The 25,703-nt window shown below is 65.5% G+C and overlaps 2 protein-coding genes across 3 annotated transcripts in view; both read left to right on the top strand.

Moving 5' to 3' along the window:
- Positions 1-9,018, top strand: part of RAB11FIP3 (RAB11 family interacting protein 3) — a 36,990-nt gene extending 27,972 nt beyond the window's left edge. Inside the window, exons 11-20 of the mRNA XM_040266169.1 lie at positions 2,066-2,147; positions 2,578-2,715; positions 2,793-2,948; positions 3,019-3,159; positions 3,253-3,362; positions 5,925-6,011; positions 7,223-7,364; positions 7,615-7,761; positions 7,835-7,913; positions 7,985-9,018. Coding sequence (XP_040122103.1) covers positions 2,066-2,147; positions 2,578-2,715; positions 2,793-2,948; positions 3,019-3,159; positions 3,253-3,362; positions 5,925-6,011; positions 7,223-7,364; positions 7,615-7,761; positions 7,835-7,913; positions 7,985-9,018 — 2,116 coding nt within the window. The remainder of the gene's footprint in view (positions 1-2,065; positions 2,148-2,577; positions 2,716-2,792; positions 2,949-3,018; positions 3,160-3,252; positions 3,363-5,924; positions 6,012-7,222; positions 7,365-7,614; positions 7,762-7,834; positions 7,914-7,984) is intronic.
- On the top strand, positions 902-25,080 carry CAPN15 (calpain 15). 2 transcript variants are annotated; one of them, XM_040229441.1, is made up of 15 exons: positions 902-2,147; positions 2,578-2,948; positions 3,019-3,159; positions 3,253-8,494; positions 18,103-19,531; positions 20,212-20,420; positions 20,498-20,681; positions 20,755-20,978; positions 21,645-21,770; positions 21,863-22,015; positions 22,302-22,463; positions 22,552-22,778; positions 22,948-23,114; positions 23,202-23,380; positions 23,447-25,080. In XM_040229441.1, exons 5-15 carry the CDS (start codon positions 18,125-18,127, stop codon positions 23,622-23,624), a joined length of 3,216 nt encoding a protein of 1,071 aa, XP_040085375.1. In that variant the 5' UTR covers positions 902-2,147; positions 2,578-2,948; positions 3,019-3,159; positions 3,253-8,494; positions 18,103-18,124; the 3' UTR covers positions 23,625-25,080. The 2 variants fall into 2 exon arrangements, with proteins under 2 accessions (XP_040085375.1, XP_040085382.1); XM_040229448.1 differs by having other exon boundaries at positions 23,451-23,543.
- Positions 25,081-25,703: the final 623 nt, after the last annotated feature.

Consider the following 25,703-nt stretch of genomic DNA (forward strand, 5'->3'; position numbering starts at 1 on the left):
GGGGGGGGAGAGGTGGCAGGAGGGGGTGATGGAGGATGGGGGAGGGGAGGTGGGGTGGGGGAGGGGAGGTGGGGATGGGGAGGGGAGGGGGCAGGAGGAGGTGATGGAGGATGGGGGAGGGGAGGTGGGGTGGGGGAGGGGTGGGCAGGTTGGGGAGGGGAGACAGGACCAGCAGGGCAGGTGGACAGTGATGAGGAAGAGAGACAGCTGCGGGGTCAGTGCACAGCCCTTCACCCCAGGGCATGACGCCTAGGAACAAAGTTGACCGTAGGAACAGTGGGAAAACTTTCGTGAAGAAAACCGTGTGAAAGAAACGATTATCAGGATCAAAGACGGACACCATCTGGACGTCACCTCCTCTAATCTTTCTCATGAGGACGTTACAGCAACCAAATCAAAGTCACCATCTTTCTTTAAGGCAACTTGAGAACATTACCCTGGGCTCCCCGGAAGGCATGAGCCTTGAACAGTTAGGAAAGGGGAGCAGGCTCCACACACATGCCCACAAAGGCGCAAGAGGGGACCAGGAACTTAGTCTGCGGTGTCCACACATGGGGACACATGCATCTCAAAACTGGCAAAGAACCTAAATGCCCACAGGCTGCTGGTCAGCTGTGGGGTCCCTGACGAGGGTTCCTGCCGTCCTCCTGCAGAGTCACTGTCTTTGTGACTGAACGGCCCCACCTTCAGCCTTCAGCAGGCAGCAGCGATTCATGACTCCAGGCCCTTAAGCATGTGTTTATGTCCAGCTCTTAAGGCTGGAAGATAACATTTGGATACATTTTCACAGTGGTGGGCGGCAGGGGGAGCTGCACGCAGAGCTGTGCTGGGGTCTCCCTGGACAGAGGCCTCCCAGGGGCAGACCTGCTGCGCCAGCACCAGGGACAGTCTTGGTGGCAGGAGGGGCTGCACGCAGAGCTGTGCTGGGGTCTCCCTGGACAGAGGCCTCCCAGGGGCAGACCTGCTGCGCCAGCACCAGGGACAGTCTTCTTGCTGGACCTCGGCACAGTTGGGTCAGTGGACTTTGGAAGAGCCTCTCCGTGGGGTCCTGTGCACTGGCCTGTGGGTGCCATGGGCAGGCCATCCTGCAGGTCGAATAGGCAGCAGCTGGGGCCAAAGATGGATGGGGCCTCGAGAGGCCCTGGGAGTGAGACAGCACTTGGGTCACTGCTTGCCCTGTGTACCTCAGTCAGCAGCTCCTTGTGCCTGGACCTGCAGCCCCGGGGGTTCAGGGGCATGAGGGAACCAGGGCTCCTGGGAGAAGAGTGGGCGTGTGGCTGGGCCAGAGAAAAACCAGCAGAAGCGGGGAAGCACTGGAGCACAGCCAGGCGGTGCATCATGGGCTCCGGGTGTGCAGAGCTGGGGCAGAGCGAGAGCCTCTGATGCTGAGCCAATGAAGAGCCCAAACAACATGCGGAGAAGCCCCCTTGGGGGTCCCTGGAGCCTGGACGGGGCCCGTGACTAGAAGACAGAGGACAGACAGGAAAAGCAGAACCTGATCAAGGAGACACCTGGCCGACAGACCACCCAGTGGTCCAGGTCAATGTCACGTGGGATGCTAAGGGCACCCCCCTCTGTGGGGCTTTTCCCAGACCCACAGCCTGTCCAGTCACCGGAGGACCCCAGATGAGCCCAGCCTGAGGGGCGTCCACCAAACACAGGGCCAGGCCTGCTCAGAATGTCAAGGTCACAAAGAGCGGGGAAGCCCAGGGATGCCGCAGCCCCGAGGGGACAGAGGAGCCATGACGGCGTTGCGGTGTGGGGACCCGACGGGAAGGGGCGCTGGGGTTGAGGCCGTGGCTTGGTCGCCCGTGTTTCCAGTGTGAGTGTGACGGACGCCACAAAGACTAGCAGACGCCACGAGGATTAGCAGATGCCTCGAGAAGCCGCTAAGGGCTCAGGGTCCAGGGACTCGCTCAGTGGTGACAGCTTTTCTGTAAACGTGAGGCTTCCCCACACCTGAGGTGTGGACGCCTTCCTGGCTTGTGAGGGGCTCTGGCCCCTGTGTGGGCATGTGTGGTGGTCGGGGACAGCTCCGTGGTCCCAGCCTAGTTCTTCTTCCCAGGCTGCAGCAGCTGGACGAGGAGAACAGCGAGCTGAGGTCCTGCACGCCCTGCCTGAAGGCCAACATTGAGCGCCTGGAGGAGGTGAGCTGCCCGCCGGCTCCCCGCGCTCCTCCCAGGGTACCTGCGGGCCACTGGGACCTGAGACAGGGTCTCCAAGGTGAGGGAGCCACCCGATGGGTGGTGACGTGGGGCCCCTGGGCTGAGGGAGCCAGGACAGGCGGGGCCTGGCCCTCCCTTTGCCAAAAGGTAAGAGGCCCTGCCTGACTTCTCAAGGTACTTGGGCCTGGAAAGTTACACTTAGATTAACTCCTGATTTGATCCAGGATGCTGTCCTTGAGGGGCTGACTTCAGCTGGGCCTCTGTGCACCCTGAGGACACCTAGGAGCACTTGGGCTCAGCCCCTGCTCCTGTGTGGGTCCCACCTCCCCACCCAGAAACAGCACCTGGGCCTGGGGGAGCTGTGAGGGACCGCGGCATACGGGCGTGTCCATGACAACCTTTTTTCTTACAGGAGAAGCAGAAGCTGCTGGATGAGATTGAGGAGCTGTCCGTGCGGCTCAGTGACGAGCAGGAGAACAGGCGGAAGCTGGGGGACCGGCTGAGCCACGAGAGGCACCAGTTCCAGAGGGACAAGGAGGCCACCCAGGAGGTGAGCAGGGGCCGCCCCCATGGGTGCTGAGACCCCCCCAGAGGCCCTGTGGCCTGGCTGAGCCCACTCCCCCGCAGCTGATCGAGGACCTACGCAAGCAGCTGGAGCACCTGCAGCTCTTCAAGCTGGAGGCCGAGCAGCGGAGAGGCCGCAGCAGCAGCGCGGGTCTGCAGGAATACCACAGCCGCACGCGCGAGAGCGAGCTGGAGCAGGAGGTCCGCAGGCTCAAGCAGGTGCGCTGGGGCCACACCTGGTGGGAGGGCCTGTCCTGTGCACCCGGGAGTGACACCCTGTGTCCCCTAGGACAACCGCAGCCTGAAGGAGCAGAACGACGAGCTCAACGGGCAGATCATCAACCTGAGCATTCAGGGAGCCAGGAGCCTCTTCTCCACAGCCTTCTCGGAGTCCCTGGCCGCGGAGATCAGCTCAGTCTCCCGAGACGAGGTAACAGCCCCTCCCCCACGTGCCCCACGCGGCCCACAGGCGTCCCCAGTCCAGGTGCCAGGCACCAACCCTGCGCCCCCTCAACCCCCCCAGCTCATGGATGCCATCCAGAAGCAGGAGGAGATCAACTTCCGGCTGCAAGACTACATCGACAGGATCATTGTGGCCATTATGGAGACCAACCCATCCATCCTGGAGGTCAAGTAGCCGCAGGAAGGCTCTACCCAGCACGCGGGGTCTCCTTCACCCAGCAGGAGGACACAGCTGAGCCGGGGTGGGGCCAGACGGAGGGGCTCCAGGACAGCCTCAGGCTGGGCGAGCCCCTCAGACTTCCCGCGCTTCCCACCCAGTCGGGGAGGAAGGGAAATGGGTCCCCCCAGGGTGCTGCTCCCTGCTGCCACCAGGCGCCCTGCCTGGTGCCGTCCAGGCCTGCACTGCCCCTGGACTGCACACAGGCCCCAAAACTCTAGCACCAGACGTTGGGGGAGGATAGGCAGGCGAGGACAGTGCCATCAGGGTCCCACCAGGCGCTGCCGTGCCCCCAGCTTCCCTGGGCTGTTTGAGCCGGCACCCAACTGGAAGGGGCCCCTTGGTCCAGTGTGAAGCCGGGGAGCCTGCAGGTCACAGGGCTGTGCCCCCAGCCGCACCCTGGCTGCACTAATTCTAAGATGTGAGAGCCACCGGTGGGGGTCACTGACTCTGGGGGGCAGGCCCTCCTCCCCGTGCGGATGTCCACTGCCCCCAGGCATCCGCATGTCTGGAGCCAGCTTCCTCCAGGAGTCAGAGGTCTTCAGGAGTCGTGGTTCCTCTGCCAGGCACGCTTTGCAGGAGGCCAGGCAGGGCTGGCCCCCAGGTCCACAGGACAGGGCCTTCCTGGCGGCTTGGGGGCTCCTTCAAGGAGCAGCAGCATCACCCCCCGGGGCTGCAGGCCTGCCCCAGGGCCTGAATGCGGCCAGGAGCCTCCTGGAGGGGGTGGGGGCCCTCCTGGTGCGAGCATATGTGTGAGGGAGTGTGTGCGTGCGAGCGTGTGAGAGCATGTGTGTGGCCCTGTGTCCTTCCACCCTCTGCGTGGCCCACCTTCTCCACTAAGGTTTAAGATGTTGCCTCGTATTGTACATTCTGGGGAAAGCCTTGGGTGTAAATCAGTGTAAACTTGGAGGAGAGATTTTTCTATCATGTAGAGTAGGTATTTTTTATAGATTGAAGGTTGATCAATTTTTTAATACTTCCAAGAGAGAAAACTATCTGTGTATACACATGAAATATATATATATGTACAATAATAAACACTGGAACTCTGCTCCCCGCCCTGCCATGCCCCGCCACACAGCCTGGGTCTGTTTCTGTGAACCTGAGCTGCCCCGAGCCTTTCTCACAGGCGCTGGGCACTGACCTGCACGCTCACCCTGTTTTCACCCCAAAAAAGAGCCCCCTGCCATGTGACAGCAGCCTGGAGACACGGGATGTGAACGCCCAGGGCCCCAATGCCAGTGAGAGGCAGTGCTGGAGGGCTGGCCAGAGGCTCCCCGCAGCGTCCTCTGAGCTGGGCAGCAAGAGGCCTGGTCCCGCCAGCCCTTCCCAGAGGCGGTGTGCGGGATTGCCCCGCCAGACTGGGCCCCCAGGGGAGCCCAACCAGGGCACCTCCTGGGCCAGGGCGATACGGTGGGGCCTCAGGGCTGTGTTCACGGTAGGACATGGGCCTTGAGTGTGGCCTGGCTGCTGACATGGTGCCAAGGGCCAGCTGGGAAGGACCCATGGGCGTGTAATCATGGATAAAAAGGGCTCCAGGAGGAGCAGGCACAGTGGACCCAAAGAAAGACACTGGAGAGGCACAGGCCCTATGAGACTGTGGGGGAAGGCTTGGCAGGGGGGGCAGGGCAGGAGGGCCCAGGTGGTTCTAAGGGTGAGTGGCCAAGTCTGACTTGAAGCGGGGTGTCAGCCAGAAGTCCCCAACACTCGATTGCCTAGCTAGGTGTTTGTGACCCCCAGCACTAAGGTGCCTGTGTACCGGACACAGGTGGAGACAGGCCCTGCCTGACCACCCAGTGGGGCAGAGAAGGGCTTGAGTCAGGGTTGCTAACCACGTGGCTCCAGGTGACTGCAGGCAGGCCTGGCCTGCAGGAAGCAGGGCCCCCTGGCCTCGTCCTCAGCTGGGGGTGGGGCACTGGAATCAGTTGCCAGGGGCCTGGGCACTGTGGGGGGCAATTTGAGGGTGTGGATGTGTCACAGTTCTGCCTGGAGCCTGCACCCTGGCCAGGATTCCAGGGGGCCTGGAAAGGATCAGGCCCCTATGCTCCTGGGGCTGAGGGGTGGCTCCCCAGAGTCGAGAGGGTCTCACTGAGTTCAGCAGTGAGGCTGGGACTTGTACCTGCCCCCCGACCCCTGGCCCATGGTCACATGGCCGGGGCAGCCAGGGAGGGCAGCACTGTGCCGGGCCTTGGGCTGCAGGCTTTACCCCTAGGCTCTGGGTGGAGCTGTGCAAGGAGTGGGGCTCAGCGCTCAAGGTGCCCAGTGGCCATAACAGGTTCAGAGGGTCAGTGGGCACCTGTAAGGGCCTTGTCCCCAGGCTGGCGGCACTGAGGGAGTCTCTGCTGGCCTGAGACTGTCAGTGCCTCTGCTTTGACACTGGGTTACGTCCTGTAGGGCCCATCTCTGCCTGGGAGGAGAAGCTGAGTATAGGGGGAGGGCTCACTCTGTCAGGTAGGCCAGAGCCAGGCAGGGATTCCTCCCTGATCCCCGCTGTCTCTTCCCCCTCCTAAATGCAGGGGCCTGTCCACAGCCCTGCTGGTCCCAGCAGCCAACACTGAGGCCCCTACCCTGGCCTGCAGGGGTCCCAGCCCCCTCCACACAAGGTGGGCTGGGAGAGCATATGACACGGCAGGGCCTGGCTGCTGCCCAGGACCAGCTTCCTGGCGAGCTCTTTACAGGACCGGCCCAGAAGGATGTGCACCGAGTGCAGAGAGGCCGCAGGGGACACGGGAGGCCGGAGGGCATCTCTCCCTGGGGGACCCTCCACTCTCAACCCCAAAGCAGATCCTGTCACGCTGCTAGAGCTGTGGAGCCAAGGTCTCAGCCTGTTTGTGACCAAACTGCACAGGGCAAGGCTCTGCCCCTCATGCACAGCCACCCTGGCCCCAGGCCCCTTGTGTCCCACGCGCACTGCCCGGCTGTGGCCAAGGCCAGCTCAGGCCTGTCCGTGCTGAAGGGTGGCCACTCTGCATTCCCAGCCCAGGGCCCCCAGTGCCTGTCGCTCCGTCTACTGGAGGTTCAGAGACCATGGGACAGAGGCCCTGTGAGGGCATCTCACAAAGCAGGTGGTTACAGGTCCTTACGTAAAACCCCGCCAGAGCACAGGTGTGTCCAGTCCTCAGCCTGCTGGCCTCAACTGCCACGTGCCTGTCACACCAGGGAGGGTCCCTGTGCCGCATCCCCACAGACTCTACTCAAGAGCGTCTGGGTGTCCCCACTGCTGTGTCCTGAAGCCGAGAAGAGCATGGGGGAGATCTGCCCCCAGGGTCTCCCCTCCCCTCCAGGCGGCTATCTCCTAAAAGTCACCCTCTGCTTTGCGGTTCCTTCCCCAACAGGGACTAGAGTGACCTGGCAGGAACCTGCCTCAACTTGAGCTGTTTTTCTTGTTAGGAGGCTACAGGGCTGTGGACATCAGCTCTGACCTAGTCACCCCAGGCAATGCACAGGGAAGGAAAGGGACTTGTGGTCACTGAGCCACCACTAGGAGTCAGCCCTTGACTCCGCCCTCAAGTGATTCTGCAGCCACCAGGCCTTGGTCAGAGGCCTATCACTGCCACCTTCGTGCAGGTGAGGAAGCTGGGGGCGGCCTGAGTCCCAGCGGGCTGTGTCTAAAGCCAGAGCACCTGGGGTGGGGACGCAGCTGTCCTGGCTGCAGCATCTGGAGAGATGGAGGTCTTCCAGGAGCCCTGAGCGCTGTCCCCGAAGGTCCTACTGACCGGACGCTGGAGCAAACATCATCTAACTCCCTGTGCAGGGCTCCTCTCCTTGTGGAGGCGGAACTGGACCACGCCCACTCTCCTTAAATCTGTCCTAGCCGAGGGAACCTCGCTCCCGTCTTCCCGCGTGGGCCGTGCCTTCTCCGGCTCCACACACCCCCCCGAAAACCAGGGTCCCGGAGTTCTGCCCTCAGCGTCCCCTCACCTCACTGCGGCCTCCCCGTGCTTCGGGGGCGCCAGGTAAACCGCTGACACCAAAGCTCTTTCAGCCGGTCCTGCTGCCTCCAGAAACCCTAGGCGACGGAGGGCAGGGGGCCGGGGGCAGGGCCTACCCCCCAGTTCCGCGGCTGATGGGTTGTCAGAGTGACCTCCCGCTGCCCGACGGGCAGGGACAGAACGCGCCTGAGGGGCCGGTTTTGCTCGGAGGCCCCAGGTATCACACTGGCTTCCTCCCTGCCGGGGCCCGAGCTGTGCGCCGTGCCTCCCTCAGTCCTCTGGCGGCCCAGGGGTGCTGGTTCCCCCGCTGGCCGAGGAGAACCCGGATCTCGGACACACCATGCGCCCAGGTCACCCCCCGAGTGGTGCCGCCCTTGTCGGCCCAGCGAAACTGGAGCGTCGGACCGTGAAGCTTTTGCGGGTCCCGAGGAAGCAGAAAAGTTTGCAGGGACCCGGGAGGGAGCTGGCCCATCTACCGGCCCTGCGGTCCTCAGGGGCCAGAGCCGGATCTGCAGCCACAGCCGGGCACCTCCCCGCACGGAAACCGGAAGCGTCGCGACCGGGCCGCTGAAGGTCCCGCCCCTTCCTGCGGGCCGGGCATTCTGGGGGTTGTAGTCCTCGTTCCCCCTCGGCACCTCCTCCAGCACGGCTCGCCACCCGGCAGCGGGGTCCGCCACCTCCCTCGGCGCCCGCTGGCAGGACTGCCGGGGACGTCGGAGGGCGCCAAATCGAGGCGGCTACAGGCCGCCGCCCCGGAATAAGCCTCCCGGCCTGCTTCGCGCGCCGTCCTGGACTCCGCCTCCCGGCCTGCCCCGCGCGCCGTCCTGGACTCCGCCTCCGGCCTGCCCCGCGCACTGCACTGCCTTGTGGGAGCGGTAGTTCGGGCGCGCGATTCACAGTGCCGCGTGCGCCCCGGGCGCGCCGTAGCCACGGGGCCCCGGCCGGGCGCTACGCTACGGAGGCGGCGCAGGGCGCGGCGCGGGCCGGGCAGGGTCGGTGCGCTCGCCGGCTCCGCCACTCAGAGCGAGAGGCTGTCGGGGCCGCGCGCCGACGGCAGAGGGCCCGCCCGCCTTCCGAGAACAAGTTGCGGGCCGGCCGGCGCGGGCGAGCGAGCCGGGCCTCAGGGACTGAGGAGGCGCCGCGGGTTTGCGGAGGTGAGTCCCGTCACCCGGGCCAGGCCGGGGCCGGGGGCGCGGCCTGGACCCCCAGGAGGCCATGGCAGACGGGCGGCGCCTCCTGGGCGCTGGCTGGTCGTGGCCGGGCTGGGGACGCTGCTGGAGAGGGGAGCCGCCAGGACCTCGGGCGCCGGGCAGCGGGAGACCAGCCCAGGGTTTGCAGACGCGGGAGGCGGCCTCAGTCCCTCCTGCCCTTGAGTGCCCTTACCTCCGGTCAGTGTCCCGGCCGCGGCGGCGTTAGGGGAAGTGTCCGGGCCGGCCCTGTGGAGTGGGGGAGCAAGCGCGTCCTGTCTGCCCGCTGGCCACCAACCACGCTTCCTTCTCCTGTTCTTTTCCTGTTGGCGCTGGAGCGAACCGAAAAGTTACCCATGGTGGCCCCCAGAGTGTCTGCCGGGCTGCCGGCCCACCCGGCTGCCCGCAGGAGGGGGACACTTCTGATCCTGGTCAGGGCAGCCTTGTGTGATCAAATGGCCTTGACGGGGCTGGCTCTCGGGCCCCCTTAACACGCAGGAGTTTGTGACCAGACTGCAGACAACAGGACCCCGGTAAAGTCCAGCCTGGGAGTTCGGGGTCTTGTGGCTGGGAGCCCTGCCGAACTGTGGGGGAGCTGGGACTCGCTGGGTGCTTGGTCGTTCTGTGCTCTCCTGAGAGCCCCTCCTGTGGGGCCCCCTCCCTCTGCCTGCGTCTGGGGGCAGTGTAAGCCCCTGTGGGAGGACCCCGCCCCCAGAGCTGGGCTCCAGGGGAGATGGGGTAAGTTGATCCTTCCACTTCTGAGTGCGTTTCTCAACCGTGGGGAGAAGAGTAGTGTTTCTGTGGCCCAGGTGCCTGGAGGAGGGCCCCAGATGGGCGGGGAGCCTGGGAGCCCCTGTTCTGCAGCCCTGCTTGTGGATATGGCCTGGCCTTGGTGTCAGGCACCTCTCACTTCCTCTTGGGTTGTCCTGCTCCTTGGAGGAGCGCTTCTCTTTTCTTCTGCATCTGAAGCTCTCTAGTGCTGCTCCCTGTGAGCAACCAGGCTGGTGACCTCGTGACCTCCTGAAAGCCAGGCTTAAACTCAGTGATTGCTAGACTTTAGAGAGGGAGCAGGTCTTACCTTGTGTCTCTGTTCTAAGAACCCCTGCCCCAGACCAGGTGCTCTGAGAGCAGAAAACGGCTGGGTCCTCCAACCCTTCTGGACGGGGTCACTTTGCTGAAACTGTTTGGTTTCAGGCTCTGCGTTAGACTCTCTGGACCCCTGTGTCAGACAGCGTCCTGCTGAGCCCTGCTTTACAGACAGGAGGCCCAGGCTGGGGGCAGCCGGGCTGTGGGGAAGGATGGGTGGGCTGCGCATCTAGTCCTTCCAGCCCCTGCTTCCACCGCCCCTGATGCTTGTCTTTTATTTGGGAAGAAGGACTCTGCACCCTAGAGGTTCTCTAAAACCATGGACGTCTTCGTGGGCCTGAGCGGGTCACTGAAGAGCCTGCAGGGCTGGGTATGTAAGAGCCCAAGCCCAGACTCGGCCTGGGTCCTCCCTGCCCCCGGGTCAGCCGCTCTTTTGCCCGCACTGACTCCAGCCCTCCCACCTGGCACCCGCAGGAGCATCCCAAAGCAGGGACATGGTGGTGTCTCTCTTGCCTAACCTCTTGTGCCACGTTCCCAGGCAGGACCACCCCTCCAGTGCCTCCCCCCCCAACCAAGAGTGCCCAGTAGGCCTGTGGCATCCCTTTGGTGTCCCCGGCTCCCCGTGCCCAGTGCTGCCCCAGCGGCACCAAGGCAGGTGGTCAGCGAGCATCCTGCATCAGCTGCAGGCTGCTCTGGTGACCCAGCTCTGAACTCGGAGGGGCCTCTGGGGCCGCGGGGCCAGAATGGCACCTGCAGCCTCCTGGGGATGAGGACTGGCTCGCCCGTCTCCACCTTCCTGGATGAGGAGAAGGAGGGTGTGGGTGGAGTTTGGACTTGGACACCTGCGCAGGCACACTTGTCACTCTGGGTCACCCTGTGGACGGCTGTGCTGGTGCTGCCAGGACGGTGCAGGGAGCTGGGGGCCACGGGGGAGCAGCAGGGACCTCCTGACGCCCCCAGGATGCACTGTCCCTCCAGTGAGGACTTGTCCGGGACTCCAGCCTCCCTGCCCGTCCTGGCGGCACCATCTCCCTCCAGCAGCGGCTCCTCCCCTGCTCTCTGCTTCCCCCTCCCTGGTGGCCAGACCCCGGGACGGGGCTGGACGGTGCTGCAAGACGTCAGAGGGAAAGCAGGCCGATAGCTGCTGTTGACGAGAGCCGCGGTGTCCGTGTCCCGAGGAGGCGCTCGTGGCTTCGCTCCCTCGGCCGTTGGCTGAGCCTGGAGCTGAGGCAGCGCCTGCTGCCGACCCCTCCATGGCCGCCCTGGAGATGCTCCCTACGGCCCGTTTGCCGCCCCTGGTTGAGCCGGAGGCTCCAGTGCCTTTATGTCTCTGGAGCAACTCTGCCCCCGCGAGGCCTGCAGTCACCAGCTGCTCAGGCCGCGCTGCTCTGCGGCCACTTGGCCAACAGAAATGGGGAAGTGCCAGAGGCGAGCGCCCGTTTTCAGGCGGCTCTGAACTTGTGAACTGGAAAGCGAGGTCGTGGTGGTGTTCATGGCTCCCTGGCAGAAGTTTCCTTCTTGAGCCTCAACTGAGCGGGTACGACTAGAGACAGAGAACACGCTGGGACTCTGCGTCCCATCCTCCGGTCTCCGTGCCGGCGAGCCACCCCTCACTTGTGGGTGTCACTCTCGGGAGCTGTCTTCACCCCTCCCTCCCAGAAAGCAGGGGCCTGGAAGCGGAGCCCTGCCAGCCACGTGACCCGCACGGGGTGGGGGGCCCAGGATCCGGACCGCGGCTGGATACTGCTGCGGGCCGAGGTGCGGAGACAGCAGCCTCCTGAAGCACGTGCAGGGGAGGGTCTGCGGCCGGACCGTTTCCTCCCGGGCCGGGTAGTGGAAGGCTGGTTCCTGTTTTGTTCCTGAAGCTGGTTTTCAGGGGGCATTGATGGTGTCTCTCAGCAGAATCTCCACGGCCCCCTCCTTAAGGTCCTGGCCCGGCCAGCGGGGGTGTCTGGGCCTCACAGTGCACCTGGGAAGGGCAGGAGGCATGTACCCCGTGGACAGGTGGTACCAGGACCTGGGTCCCAGGGAGTCTTGCTAACTGCGTGCCGAGAGCCCTGCCCCTCGCCCCCCAGGCACTTTTCCCTGGTGGCCCCAGCCATGGGCAGAGCCAGGCTGTGGGAGGCCTTGTCCCCTGTGACCCTGGCTGGCCTAAACGGTGGTGGCCTTGAACCAGGCAGCAAGGAGCAGCCGAGGCAGGCCCCAGACTGCACAGTGTGAGGCCCTGCCGCCAGATGGCTTGTGGCCTGGAGCCTGGGCTTGGCCTGGGAGGTGAGGCTCTGGGGCGGGTCTTCCTGGCAGGGCCCTCCCCCCTGGACAGGTCTGGACTTTGGCCCTGGAGCAGCAGCCCAGCCTGCAGGCTTATCGCCAGGACCCAGAGTCCATCGGCCAGGGGTGCCAACCTGTCTCCCTGCTGCAGGACTCCGCCTGCCACCCCGAGACCAAGGCCACACAGAGGCCAGGCCCTGTCCTCACTACCCGGGCTCTGGCTGTGGGTGGGCGCCCCCAGCCATCCTCTGTGCTCTCAGTGGGCGCGGGCTGAGCTCCTGGTCAGCCCGAGCCTGGACCCGGGCATGGGTGCTCCTGCTCCATGGGCACCTTCGTGGCTTAGCTTCAGCTCGAGGCCTCGGCCACTCAGGGTTTGACTGCGTAAAGGGAGGGTTGGAGACCCTCGGGGTCTCTCCCCGAGAAGGCGCCCCCGTGGGGTGGGGGCAGGAGGCTGGGGGCTGGCCTGGTTGCGGTGCGTCTGCCTTGTCGCCGTGGAGGGGCAGGTGTCCTGAAGGACCTGCTCGGCGTGGGCCTGACCGCCGTGAGCGCCCCCTCGCAGCCCAGGGTGTAGGGCTCTGGCTGCGGCCGCTGCCCGAGCATGACTCGTCCCCGTGGGGGTGAGCATCCCCCGCGGGAGGGGAAGGGCCACGGCTGGAGGCGGGTGGTCCCGGGCTCACACAGGCTTCACCCTGATGTCAGGTGGGCCCAGCGGTGCATCAGGCGTGTCGGGTGACATGAGTCCATCCCCTTGTCCTGCCTTTTCCACGTGGCTGTCGGGAGTGAGAAGTGACCCCTGCGGCTCGCAGCGTGCTCCCACCAGGCGGCTCTCCTGTCGGTGGACGTGGGGAGCGTTGGCTTTGCAGCCACTGGGGACCCCACCCCCCACCCCCAGTTGGCTCTGGTCGAGCTGAGGGGTAACCTGAGTGGTGGGTGACTTTCAGGGGCACTGGGCCTTCGGCAGCCTGTCCAGCCCTCGTCTGGGTCCCTTGGAGGAACAGGTCCAACGGGCGTGTTGCTGCCTGGCTCTCTGGCCTGACTGCAGCCCTGAGGGCAGGGCCCAGGCCCTCCCTGCTGTAGAGCCGCTGCGCTGCTGGGCCCTGGGTGCCTGCTGGGAGGGGGTCGTGGGTGATGGACCTGGGCTGAGGCAGAGCTGCTGGTCACTTGCTTGACCAGAAAGTGAAGGGGACACCCACGGTGGCCCAGAGGCGGCCCAGGTGTCTTCCCTCGCCTGACTGGGACTCACCTCATCTGAAAGGAGACGCCGCCCCCCCCCCAGCCCTCCCCCTGCCCAGCCTCCCACCTCAGGGCAGGAGCACCTGGGCCCACGCCTCCAGAGAGCAGGCAGCCTCCTGGGCCCCTTCCTGCTCACCGTCTCCAGGTCAGGGAGGCTGCCCTCCATAAAGGCCACGGTGGTGACTGTGGACAGGGCCCAGGGCTCACCAGCCCTACCGGGCGCCCCTCTTCCAGCTCATTTTCTCTGGTTGAATATCTCCTCGATTGTTTCTTTCAGGGTGAGACCTATTCTGAAGGCCAGCAACCGTGGCACGGCCACCTTGCCCCAGGGGCACCAAGGGGGCCATGATGGGGGACACTGTGGGGCAGGGGGACCCCGCAGTGGCCCTGCTGCAGGCGCCCCTGCCGCCCTGGAAGCCGCGCGTGCGCTGGGACCCTCCGGGCACCGTAGTCACGTGTCTCTTCTCTCTCTGTCTCTGTCATTTCTGTTGTGCTCCTCGGACCAGCCTGGCTCGCGAGGCCGCCCTCCTCCATGCTCCGCCTCTCCCGCCGCCGCCGGCGCCCTGTGACCAGGCCCGGCACTCAGCGTGGCCACCGCGGGGGCCATGGGGAGCTCTGCCTCCTCGCTGGCCGCGGAGACCGAGTCGGACCACGGCTTCCCCCGGGGCCCGCCCTGCTCGGGGCCCCCGGCAGCGGCTGGCTGGGGTAGGAGCGGCCCCGGGGGGCCTGCGTGGGGCGACAGCCTGGGCACCCGGCAGCACCCGCCCCCGCGGCCCCGGGCCCGAAGGTAAGCAGGTGGAGCAGGGGTGCCCCGGGCCTGAGGGCGGGGCTGCCGTTAGGTGCCCTTCCTCGGCCGGCACCTCCCAGACAAGCGGGCCTTGTCCCTTAGGGCCCTCTGGAGACTCTCTTTACCCCAGAGACCCAGGCGACTCGGGCTGCTCACTGGGCAGAGCACACCCGGGACCCTCGCCCCCTGGAGCTGGGCTGAGGCTCTCAGAACCAGATGGTGGGGCCGGGACCACTGCTGCCTCAGGCCGGGGGCTTGCTTGTCCGCTGGCGCTGGAGAGGCTGCTGGAACTGCTTGCTGGGTGGGGCCGGGGGCACGGCACGCACCGAGAATGCTGCTTGCTTCCCGTGGAATCTGTGGCCCTGCCGTGGCCCGACGTGTGTCGCCCTGTGACGTGGCTGCCTGCAGGGGGCAGGGGGCTGTGGGTCCCGCTGACGAGCCTCCCTCCACGTGCCCACGTCCTCCAGCTGCAGCTGCAGCTGGACTCGGTCCCAGCCGCCCAGGCTACCACGGTGAGCTCCACCTCCAGGTGCCGAGGTGACGGGTGGGCAGCCCAGCCACGCTGCCCACTGCTGAGGCCTGGTGGGTTGGGCTCCCACATGCCCCCCCACACGGATGCCCCAGCTTCTCCATGTCCTTCAGCCTGACTGGAGGGCGAGGGGCTCAGCAGACACTCAGAGTCCACCGCCCTTGGGCCAGAGGGGCACTTGGCCTTCTCGGCGCCCCGGCCTACCTCCGGGGTGCAGACACCACCCTCCGCTGGCGGCCCTTGGCGGGCACTTTCCTCGGACACAGCTCACTTGTGCAGGACAGTACCTGGTGTCTGTGGGGCCTTGAGCATGTTCTGGGCTCACCGTCTAGGCGGCCAGCCTGTGCGTGGAGCAGGACCTGGGTCCTGGCAAGCTTCTGGGGGTCGCCGAGTGACCCCAGGGAACATAGTCGTGGAGGCCCGCGGTCCAGGGGGACGGCTTCGGAGCAGAGGGCCTTGGCTCCCTGTGCTGAGTCAGTGCCGGCTTTGTTTGGACAGCGCTCACCTGCTGTCAGGGGCTCTACTCACACGGTGGGACTCACATGGCGTGTGGCCTCCGTGTCTGCTTCTCACTGAGCGTCGTGTTCTCGGGCCGTCCGCGTGGTAGTGAGTGTCAGGACTTCTCCCCTTTTTGGCTGAGCGACGCTCCGCCATGTGGAGCAGGCCTGCTGGTTACTGATGGGCACTCACACTGGCAGCTCTGCCGCGGCGGACGTGCGTGGAGAGGATTTTGCACGGACACGTGTTGTCACTTCTCTTGTGTAGGTACACAGAATGAGGTTGCTGGTATTCATCGTAAGTTTACGTTTAACTGTCTGAGGAGCTGCCAGGCTGTTCTCCACAGTGGTCACCTCGTTTCCCAGACCCCCAGCCATGCAGGGAGGGCTCTGGTTTCTCCACACCCTCCCCGCCCGCCCAGCCTGCGTGCAGGGTGGTCACTGTACTGCTCTGACCGGCGTCTCCCCAGGGTCCGGTGCGCCCCTTCGTGCCTTCTCCATGCACACGTGTTGTTTCATTTCCGTGTATTTACGTCCTTAGGGTAAGTTGCTGGGGAGGGGGCAATTGCTAGGCCTCAGGGAGGGGTACGGGCCCTGAGGCGGGTGGCAGAGAGGTCACCTGTCCAGCCCGCACCCTCTCATTCTCCGGCCCAGCGCCTCCAGCAGTTAACTGTGCCACCTGGAGTGAGTCAGGAGGAAGAGCTGCCAGTGACCTTGAATCCACAGGCACCTGACTAGACACAAGAGGAGCAAACAGGGGGCTGGTGCGGCAGAGGCAGGCCAACTCTCCCCACGCCTCCACTGGACATGCGTGTGTGGGTGGTCCGGCCAAGCCATCCCTGCCCTGAGGGGCGCCCCCTCCACTGAAGAGCCTGCAGGTCTGGGCTTGGTCCCACCGCCAGGCGGACCAGGAGCTGCAAGGCCCAGAGGACCTGGGCTTGGTGTGGGCGTCGGCTGCAGGCCGCCCCTGGGGACACAGGCCTAGGGGACGGCGCAAGACTGGCTGAGGGTGGCCTCAGAGGGAGGTGTCCACGTGCTCCCTGGGACCAGCTAGGGGTTGGGGTCAGGTAGACATCCTGCTGGGCAGTGCAGCCTCAGGTCTGCTGACCTGACCAGCGGGGTCCTAGAGTGGGGACCCCACTTACTCTGCTTAGCTTTCCAGGGAGCCGAAGGCCATCTCCCAGCTGCTGCAGCCCCCATGTCCCAGGAGCGCCCACCCCCGCCTCGCTCTGACCTGGGACTGAGGCTGTAGCCCAGAGAGCTGAGGTGCGCTGTCCTCCCCACCCGCTTGCCTTTGCATCCTGAGGGTGAGCGCCCAGCCTCCAAGAGCGCCCGGTGCTTAGGAGCGTCTGAAGGCTCCGGCACATTAGGGTGCTGGGAGGTGACCCTGGCTTTGGGGCTGGGGCGGCGAAAGCCCAGGCTCCTCCAGACACCCTGCTGCTGCCCCGAGCCGCTTCGTCCCCGCCCACCCCGTGACGCCAAGACGCGTCATGGGCCATGCGGGTCCCCGAGGGAGGCAGCCCACACTGCCTCCACCCTCCTGGGACGCCAGCCAAGGATCCCAGTGTGGCCTCATGCTCATCTGGGCCCGGGCCCAGCCAGCTGTTGGGCCGTGAGGGGTGTAGGGTTGGGCTTCCTGCCCTCCTGCGTGTGCTCAGCACTCCTGGACCACCAGGGGCCTGGAGCTGAGGGCAGGCCTGAGTCTTTCCCCAAGTTTCCCCCATGCCGCAGGGGCACACAGGGCACGGGGCGGCTGTCTGAACCTGGGCCCGGGCTGCAGCGTGTGTGCGGCTTGTCTGTGTGGCCGCGTGTGCCTGTGCCTTGCCTGTGGGCCTTCTTCAGTGGGCAGCAGCAGGGGCATCTCTTAGGCTTTGGTGACGCAGAAGCCCAAGCTGACCCAGCCAGGGCTTGTCTATCACTCTGGCGCTGCGGCAGCTGCGGACAGCCCTGAGGCTCAGCCCCACACTGGGGAGGCGGCAGTGGCCTGCGTGGGGCCCAGGAACCATCATGCTGCTTGGGGGAGGGTTTCTGTTTGTTTTGAAGAGGGGAGTTTTCTTTCTTCCGGGAGCGTCTGGCGTAAACGCAGCATGAGAAGCACGAGCTCTGCGCTTTGCTGTAAAGAACAGTTGCTGTTTCTGCCAAGCAGATCAGCTATTGTCAGGGCAGGAGAGCGTGGATGCCCCCGACGCAGGCCGGCCTCGAGAGGCGGGTGAGGGGCCAGCCCCGCTCCCAACCCTCCTCAGCCCGCGGGAGCCGCCAGCTCCTCCTGCCTGAGTTTGCACATCCTGAACCTCCCTGTGGGTGAATCACACCATGTGTCGGGGCCCAGTGCTGGTGTGTGTCCGTGCTTCGCTCCTGGCTGCTAAATGGTGTTCCCTGTCTTATTTATCCATTTACTCATTGATGGACACTTGGCTTGATTCCACCAATTGGCTGTTGTGGGCAAATCTGCCATGAGCACGTGTGGATGTGTGCTGGTGAAGAGCAGGTACCTGGGGTGGAATTACTGGGTCCTAACTGTGGTCCTTGCGTAGCTTCTGGGGAGCCATCTAGCGGTTTCCCACAACAGCTGTGCTATTCCGCGCTCCCCCAGTGATGTGGGAGACCGGGTCACTCCAGCTCCAGGTCCTGGCACCTGCCCTGCCGGGTGGGCTGGTGCACTTTGCGTTTCCCTGACTGATCTGCTGAGCAGATTTCCACGGGCTTCTCCATATCTCTGGGGAAAGTCGCCTCAAATCCTTTGCCCATTTTTAAAATCAAGTTTTTGTTGTGTGGTTATAAGAATGATTCATACATTCTGGGTGCTAGACCCTGGTCAGACACACAGTTTGCAAACGCTGTCTCCCATAGGATATCTTCTCACTTTCTCTATGGTGTCCTTTGACTCGTGGAAGATGTTAGTTTTGATGTTCTTTTGTTTCCTCCTTCATTTGCCTGCACGGTCATAAAAATTTACCCACATTTTTTGCTTCTAAGAGTTTCGTAGTTGTCGTTCCCACGCTTAGGTCATTGATCCATTTTGAGTTAAGTTTTGAATATGGTGTGAGGTATGGATCTGACTCCTTTAGCATTTAGATCCCGTTTTTATAGTGCATTGGTTGAAAACGCCATCCGTTCCCCGCTGAACACTCTTGACACCTTGTCAGAAACCCCTGACCACGGCCTTCCCTTGCAGCCACACGCACTCGCCCGGGCCCATGGCCACGGTTGGGGAGTGGGCCTGCGCACGCTGCACCTTCCTGAACCCGGCCGGCCAGCGCCAGTGCTCCATCTGCGAGGCCCCGCGGCACAAGCCTGACCTGGACCGGATCCTGCGGCTCAGTGTGGAGGAGCAGAAGTGGCCGTGCGCCCGCTGCACGTTCCGCAACCTTCTGGGCAGGGGGGCCTGCGAGGTGTGCGGCTTCGCCCCTGAGCCTGGCCCGGGGGCCCCCCCACTGCCCATCATCAATGGGGTGCCCCCAGAGCCCCCGGGCAGCTGCCGGGACGAGGCAGGGCCCCTGCGGACGGCAGGGCCGGTGGCTGTGGAGCCAGCGGGTGGACGGCCGGCGGAGGCAGAGGGGCAGGAGGGGGGCGCGGCCGCGCCTGGGAGCGGCTGGGCCTGCCAACGCTGCACGCTGCACAACACGCCTGTGGCCAGCTCCTGCTCAGCCTGCGGGGGGCCCCGGAAACTCTCGCTGCCCAGGATCCCTCCCGAGGCACTTGTGGTCCCAGAAGTCGTGGCTCCTGCAGGCTTCCCCGGTGTGTCGGCCCCAGCCCAGCCTGGGGAAGGCGCCGAGGCCAACCCTCCTTCTGCCGTGGACCAGGAGCCCCCCCGGGGGCCACCCTTCAGCCCGTTCTCGCTCACCCTCCAGAACAACCCCGTGCCTCGCAGCCGCCGCGAGGTGCCCCCCCAGCTGCAGCCACCGGTGCCTGAGGCCGCCCAGCCCTTGCCCTCTGCCAGCTCTAAGGGGCCCCCCCAGGGCCTGGGGCGGCCTGTGGCCGGGGCCTCCCGCCTGGCGGAGCTGCTGTCAGGCAAGCGGCTGAGCTTCCTGGAGGAGGAGGCGGTTGAGGGGGGCCCCACGCTGCGCCCCCCAGGGCCCGCCAGCCCTGCGCACTGCGAGGCCAGCAACAGCACGCCAGGCAACGACGTCATCGACCTGGGCGGCGACAGCGTGCGTTACACGCCGGCCAGCCCCTCTAGCCCCGACTTCACCACCTGGTCGTGCGCCAGGTGCACGCTCAGGAACCCCACGGCGACCCCCCGGTGCACGGCGTGCGGCTGCTCCAAGCTTCATGGCTTCCAGGAGCACGGCGATGCCACCGCCCGCTGCCCCGACTGCAGTGCGGACCGGCCCGGGCCCTGCCCAGCCCACAAGTCCAGCCGCCCCCTCCCTGCAGCACCGTCTGAGCGCCCAGGCCAGTGGGCCTGCCCCGCCTGCACCCTGCTCAACGCGCCTCGGGCCAAGCACTGTGCCACCTGCCACACCCCCCAGCTCATGGCGGCCCAGTGCCGGGGCGTAGCGCCCCTGCGGCGCAGGGAGAGTGTGCTCGTGGAGAAGCGGCGGCAGACAGACGAGGGCGAGGCCAAGGCCCTGTGGGAGGACATCGTGGCCTTTTGCCGGGAGGTGCGGGCCCGTGGCGGTCCCTTCTCCCCCCCGAGCCTCAGCTTTGGTGACCCCCATGTGACCGCTCACCTGAGATCCTCAGGCCCTTTTTCTTCTGTGTCCACGAGGGTCCTGACCCCTCACCCCCAGCGTGAGTGCCGCCGGCAGCAGTGGCCTCACAGGAAGATGGGGACGGACAGGCAGGCCGGGTGCCACCCCCAGTTGCAGAGCCCTGCTGAGACAGCTGCCCCACGTGCTCTCTGCCCTTGGCCTGCAGGAGGCTAAGCCCAGGGCATCACCCCCAGGGACCTGGGGGGGCTTCTGTCCCCCTGGGACGCCGCCCTCTGTCGCTGCCGGCAGCCCATCCAGAGCTGCGTCCCTGCCACCCTGCCCCCGTCAGGCCCCACACGTCTCTTCCTAGGGCCTTCGGTGCCCCACACCCACACCTGCAGCCTCCAGGCTGGGCCCTGCACTGTCCCCTGGGGCACACATACCTCCCACTGTCCCGTCACCAGCCTGCTCTGCCCTGGCTGGCTACAGTCCACCATGCCTGCACAGGGTGGCATGGGCCTCACGAGGCTCAGCCATGCCATCTGCAAGCTGCACGCCTCCCCCCTTCCTCTTGGGCTCAGGTAGCTGGGTACTCTCTTGGGGTGGGATGGGGTTCGGCCTGCCCTGAGTTATGGCCGTGGTCTCTGCAGAACAGCGTGAACTTTGTGGACGACAGCTTCCCCCCCGGGCCCGCGTCTGTGGGCTTCCCTGCGGGCGACAGCGTCCAGCAGCGCGTGCGACAGTGGCTGCGGCCGCATGAGATCAACTGCTCCGTGTTCAGGGACCACGGCACCTCCTGGTCTGTGTTCCACACACTCCGGCCCTCGGACATCCTGCAGGGTCTCCTGGGGAACTGCTGGTGGGTGTGGGTCTCCCACCCGGGGCGGGGGAGCGGGCGAGCGGGCCAAGCTCCCCCTGAGCCCTGGTCTCGTGCAGGTTCTTGAGTGCGCTGGCAGTGCTGGCCGAGCGGCCGGACCTGGTTGAGCGGGTGATGGTCACACGCAGCCTGTGTGCAGAGGGTGCCTACCAGGTGCGTCTGTGCAAGGACGGCACGTGGACGACGGTGCTGGTGGACGACATGCTGCCCTGTGACGAGGCCGGCTTCCTGCTCTTCTCCCAGGTGGGCGGGGGTGCGGGCGGACGGGCGGCAGGCGCGAGGAGGCAGCGGCCTCATGACTCCGGCCCCCCCGCAGGCTCAGCGCAAGCAGCTGTGGGTGGCCCTCATTGAGAAGGCGCTGGCCAAGCTGCACGGCTCCTACTTCGCGCTCCAGGCCGGGCGCGCCATAGAGGGCCTGGCCACGCTCACCGGTGCCCCCTGTGAGAGCCTGGCCTTGCAGGTCAGCTCCACGAACCCCCGCGAGGAACCGGTGGACACTGACCTCATCTGGGCCAAGATGCTGAGTTCTAAAGAAGCTGGGTAAGAGGGACAGCCACGCTGGGGACCTGGAGCAGCAGGAGCAGTCAGGCCAGCGCCCTGATGGGCACCCATGTTTCACAAGATATTCCTGGCATGGGCTAACCACGGCTGGGAGGCTCAGCTCCCCATGCTGTGCCAGCCACCCCACCTGCTTGGAATGGGGTGAGGGCAGGCAGGGTGCTGTCCGTCAGCTTGTACCTAGAAGGCCCTGTCCTGACCTGGGCCTGTGATGACCGTCAGCACCCTTGGGGGTCCATGTGGAGTGAGCTCCATGGTGGCACCTGGCAGTAGCAGCCCCCGGGGTGGACAGGTTGGGGGAGTGGGAGCTTCTGAGCCCCAGCATGCACTGGCCAGTGTCTGGGGAGGGTCCAGGACCCTTGCCCTCAGCTGTGGTGGGCAATGGCACGGCTCTGCTCCTTGGGGAGCAGCATCTCTGAGCTGGCGGGGTCCCCAGCCTTGCCAGACCTCCAAGGGCCTGCCCGCCCCGCTGAGCTTGGCCCACCACTTCCTGAGCCCTGGCATCCCATGTGGGTCTCCCACAGGCAGGGAGACCCCCACCTGGAGCTGCACCTCCCCGAGGCAGGCTGGGACAGCAGGTATCCCCTAGAGAGGGAGCCCACCCCAATACCAAGGGGCCGTGGTCAGCCGGTTGCTCTAACTGCACAGGTTCCTCATGGGCGCCTCCTGTGGTGGGGGCAACATGAAGGTGGACGATGCTGCCTACGAGAGTCTAGGCCTGCGTCCCCGCCACGCCTATTCCATCTTGGATGTCCGCGATGTCCAGGGCTCCAGGTAAGGATGGGCGTGGTGGGCCATGGCTGTGGGTGGGCCGGGGCCAACAGACCCAGGGTTGGGACAGACCCAACCCTGTGGTCTGTCCACAGGCTCTTGCGCCTACGGAACCCATGGGGCCGCTTCTCCTGGAACGGCAGCTGGTCAGACGAGTGGCCACACTGGCCGGGGCACCTGCGGAATGAGCTCATGCCGCATGGCAGCAGCGAGGGTGTCTTCTGGATGGAGTACAGCGACTTCGTCAGGTACCACCCACCACTCACCCTGACACATACAGCGTCTTTCCCAGGAGCTCTGCCTGTCTACTGCCTGGTGGGGTTGCTTCTGCTGGGACTCTGCCCATTGGTCAGCCTTAGGGCCTGGCGCCCCCTGGCGGTGTCCACAGACAACAGCCAAGACTGGGGTTTCTGAACACGGATTCCAAGAGTTGCCAGCTGGGCGAGAGCCTGCTGCGGTCACCCTGCCCAGGGACTCATGCTGTGCGGGCAGCTGGGTGGAGGCCGCTCAGCCAGCTCTCCTCTCGCTGCCCAGGTACTTCGACTCCGTGGATATCTGCAAAGTGCACTCGGACTGGCAGGAGGCGCGGGTGCAAGGCAGCTTCCCCAGCTCGGCCAGCGGGCCGGTGGGCGTGACGGCCCTCACGGTGCTGGAGCGCGCATCCCTGGAGTTTGCCCTCTTCCAGGAGGGCAGCAGGTGGGCCGAGCGGACTGGGGGCGGGATGGCAGGGTGGTGTGGGTCTAGGGGCAGGGCCTGGCCACTCGCGACCTTTCCGTTCGCCCAGGCGCTCAGACTCAGTGGACAGTCACCTCCTGGACCTGTGTGTCCTGGTGTTCCGGGCCTCCTTCGGCAGCGGCGGCCGCCTGAGCCTGGGCCGCCTGCTAGCTCACAGCAAACGCGCTGTGAAGAAGTTCGTCAACTGTGACGTGATGCTGGAGCCTGGCGAGTACGCCGTGGTGTGCTGTGCCTTCAACCACTGGGGCCCTGTGCCCGGCCCACCCGCCCTGCAGGGTAGGTGACTGTGGCCACTCGGCCCCAGGCCCCGCCCCACACAGCCCAAACCCGCCCATGGCCCCCAGGCTCCGCCCACACGGCCCTGGGCCCCGCCCACGCCATCCCTATCTGCGCAGCCCCGCCCGTACGCTCCCTCTCTCTCTCCCTCACTCGGTGCTCCTTGCAGCCTCCAGCCCCTCAGCGGGGGCCCCACGCAGCACCCCGGAGGCGCCCGGCCACGTGCTGGCCGTGTACAGCTCGAGGCTCGTCATGGTGGAGCCCGTGGAGGCCCAGCCGACCACGCTGGCCGACGCCATCATCTTGCTCACAGAGAGCAGGGGCGAACGGCACGAGGTGGGTGGGCGGGCGTGGGTCCTGGGGAGGCGGCAGGAGGTGGCTGCCCACGGCCCGCCCACCCACACCTGCACTGCCTGCGCCCAGGGCCGCGAGGGCATGACCTGCTACTACCTGACGCACGGCTGGGCGGGGCTCATTGTGGTTGTGGAGAATCGGCACCCCAAGTCTTACCTGCACGTGCAGTGCGACTGCTCCGACAGCTTCAACGTGGTGTCAACACGCGGCAGCCTGCGCACCCAGGACAGCGTGCCGCCCCTGCACAGGTGCGCCCCGCCCCGCCCCCGGCGGCCCGCTGGCCCCCGCAGGCCCTCACCGGCCCCCTCCCCCAGGCAGGTCCTGGTGATCCTGTCTCAGCTGGAAGGAAATGCCGGCTTCTCCATTACCCACCGCCTGGCGCACCGCAAGGCAGCGCAGGCCTTCCTCAGCGACTGGACGGCCTCCAAGGGCAGCCACAGCCCCCCACTCACGCCCGAGGTCGCTGGCCTGCACGGGCCCCGGCCTCTGTGACCTCCCTGCCCCCACCCGCCTGCCCCCACACGCACTTTATGAGGGAGACCCCAACACAGGACGCTTGAACCACAATCTCAGGACCCCCACCCAGGGAGCTCCAGCTGGGGGCACAGCTCCTCTGGCCTTCCCCCCACCCCTCCTGCCCAGGGCCTCCCAGTCACCCAGCAGATTACCTCGAACCCACCTCCAGCTCTAGGGGGCCATGTGCCAGCCTCTCTGATCAGGCCACCTTGAGGTCTGGCTCCAACCTCCAGAGTCAGGGTGAAGTTGCCCCTTATCCATGGGCCTGGGTCTCCTGCCCGGGTTCAGGCAGCCATGTGCTCCAAATCCAAATCTGGGCAGGTCAGAGGCCAGGACCCCAGAATGAGAGCAGAGACCACCCTTGTTGTAGGGGTCAGAGGTCAGGACTTCAGGGTGAGAGCAGGGACCATTTCCATTTTGTGATCAGAGGCCAGGACCCTGAGGTGAGCAGGGACCACCCCCTTGCTGGGTCAGGCCAGGACCCCAAGGTGAAAGTAGGGACCACCTCTATTTTAGGGGGTCAAGGCCAGGGCCCAAGGATGAGAGCAGGGACCACCCCAGTTTGGGGAGGTCAGAGGTCAAGACCCCAGGGTGAGAGTAGGGCCACCCCTTTGTGGCCAGAGGTTGAGAGCCTTCCCTCAGTTTGCCCCCATACCCCACCTATCCACCCCCCACCACCTCAAGCCCTCATGTGGCCAGCAGGGGTCCCTGGAGCCCCAGCAGGGTCCGAGGAAGGTGCCTGGAACTGTGGGGTGAGCCGGGGGGGGGTGGGCACTATGCAATTCCTGGCGCGCAGCCAGGGTCGAAGCCATGCCCTGGGCTGGGGCTGGGGCTGGGGCCAGGGTGGCGGCCAGGTGGGCCTGGGCCCAGCCCCATGGTGGACACCACCTGACCTGCAGGAGACGCAGAGTCCCAGAGTCCCCGGGCCGTGTCCAGGCACATGCAGGGTGGGACCCAGCCCCGCACCCTTCCCCCTGAGCCAGCGTTCTCCCTGTGCTGCTCAGCCCTGAGCTGTGTCTGCCTGGGGACGACTAAGGCCGCTTCCTGGGTGCCCAGCCTCGCTGCCCAGCAGCCCCTGGCAGTGAGCGGCCCTGCCCGTGGTCCCTCGCTTTCTGTGGGGCTTGCCGGGTTGGGGGGGCAGATTCACTCCTGGAGAAGCACTAGACCCCCAGCCCCCTTTGTACCTCTCCTGTTACTCTGAGGTGGGGGCTCGCACCTGGAGAAGCACCAGAAGCACTAGACCCCCCGCCCCCGCCCCCTTTGTACTCCTCCTCGTACTCTGAGCTGTGAGTATTTTTAACCCTGTACATACGGCAGCTCTTCTGACACAGAGACTATTTTATCAACGTCAGCGCCATCCCCATAGGATGACCCCATGGGTGTTTCCAGACTCAGGCTCCGACGGACCAAATAAAGATGTTTTGTTTTGTAAGTTCGTTCTCGTCCATCTGTGAGAGGGGCCCCTGGGCTCCTCTCCAGGACAGAGCTTTGCCCACTTAGGGACAGCTTCTCTGGGATGCCTGGGCGGGTACACAGGCCTGCCTCCCAGGGAGCCTTCAGGGGCACCCTGTCACCTGCTGCCTGCACCCCAGGAAGGACAGGGCATCCAGCTTCGGCAGAGGCTCAGGCCTAACTCTGTGGTGGTTTGCAGACTGGCACTCACGAAGCCTCAGAAGGGCTGTGCCCATACTGGGCTTTTCCTAGAGAGACAGCTGTGTTCCAGGTGCCTGTCTGGATCTGTCGGTCCTGGGTGGAGCAGAGGGTGAGCAGGGCTGGGAGACGGCCGCCCCGTGCCCACTCCCTGCCAGGCTGGGCGGCGTGCAGCCTGCAGTCCCAGCCCAGGCTCCGTGTGGGGCCAGGGAGGCCAGCCTCCCAGTGAGAAGGGGGTTGGGGTGCCGAGGCTGCGCAGGGTGTAAGAGGCCTGTCTCGGGCCAGCCTATCGAATGTGAAAGCAATTAAAGCCACCAGCAGTGTTCGCTCCGGGCGGGCCTTGGGCGGTGGGGAGCTGCCACAACGCATCTCTGCTCAGCGCCTGGAGACGCCCCCCCACCCCAC

The sequence above is a fragment of the Oryx dammah genome, unplaced genomic scaffold, assembly GCF_014754425.2.
Source record: "Oryx dammah isolate SB20612 unplaced genomic scaffold, SCBI_Odam_1.1 HiC_scaffold_2, whole genome shotgun sequence".
NCBI lineage: Eukaryota > Metazoa > Chordata > Mammalia > Artiodactyla > Bovidae > Oryx > Oryx dammah.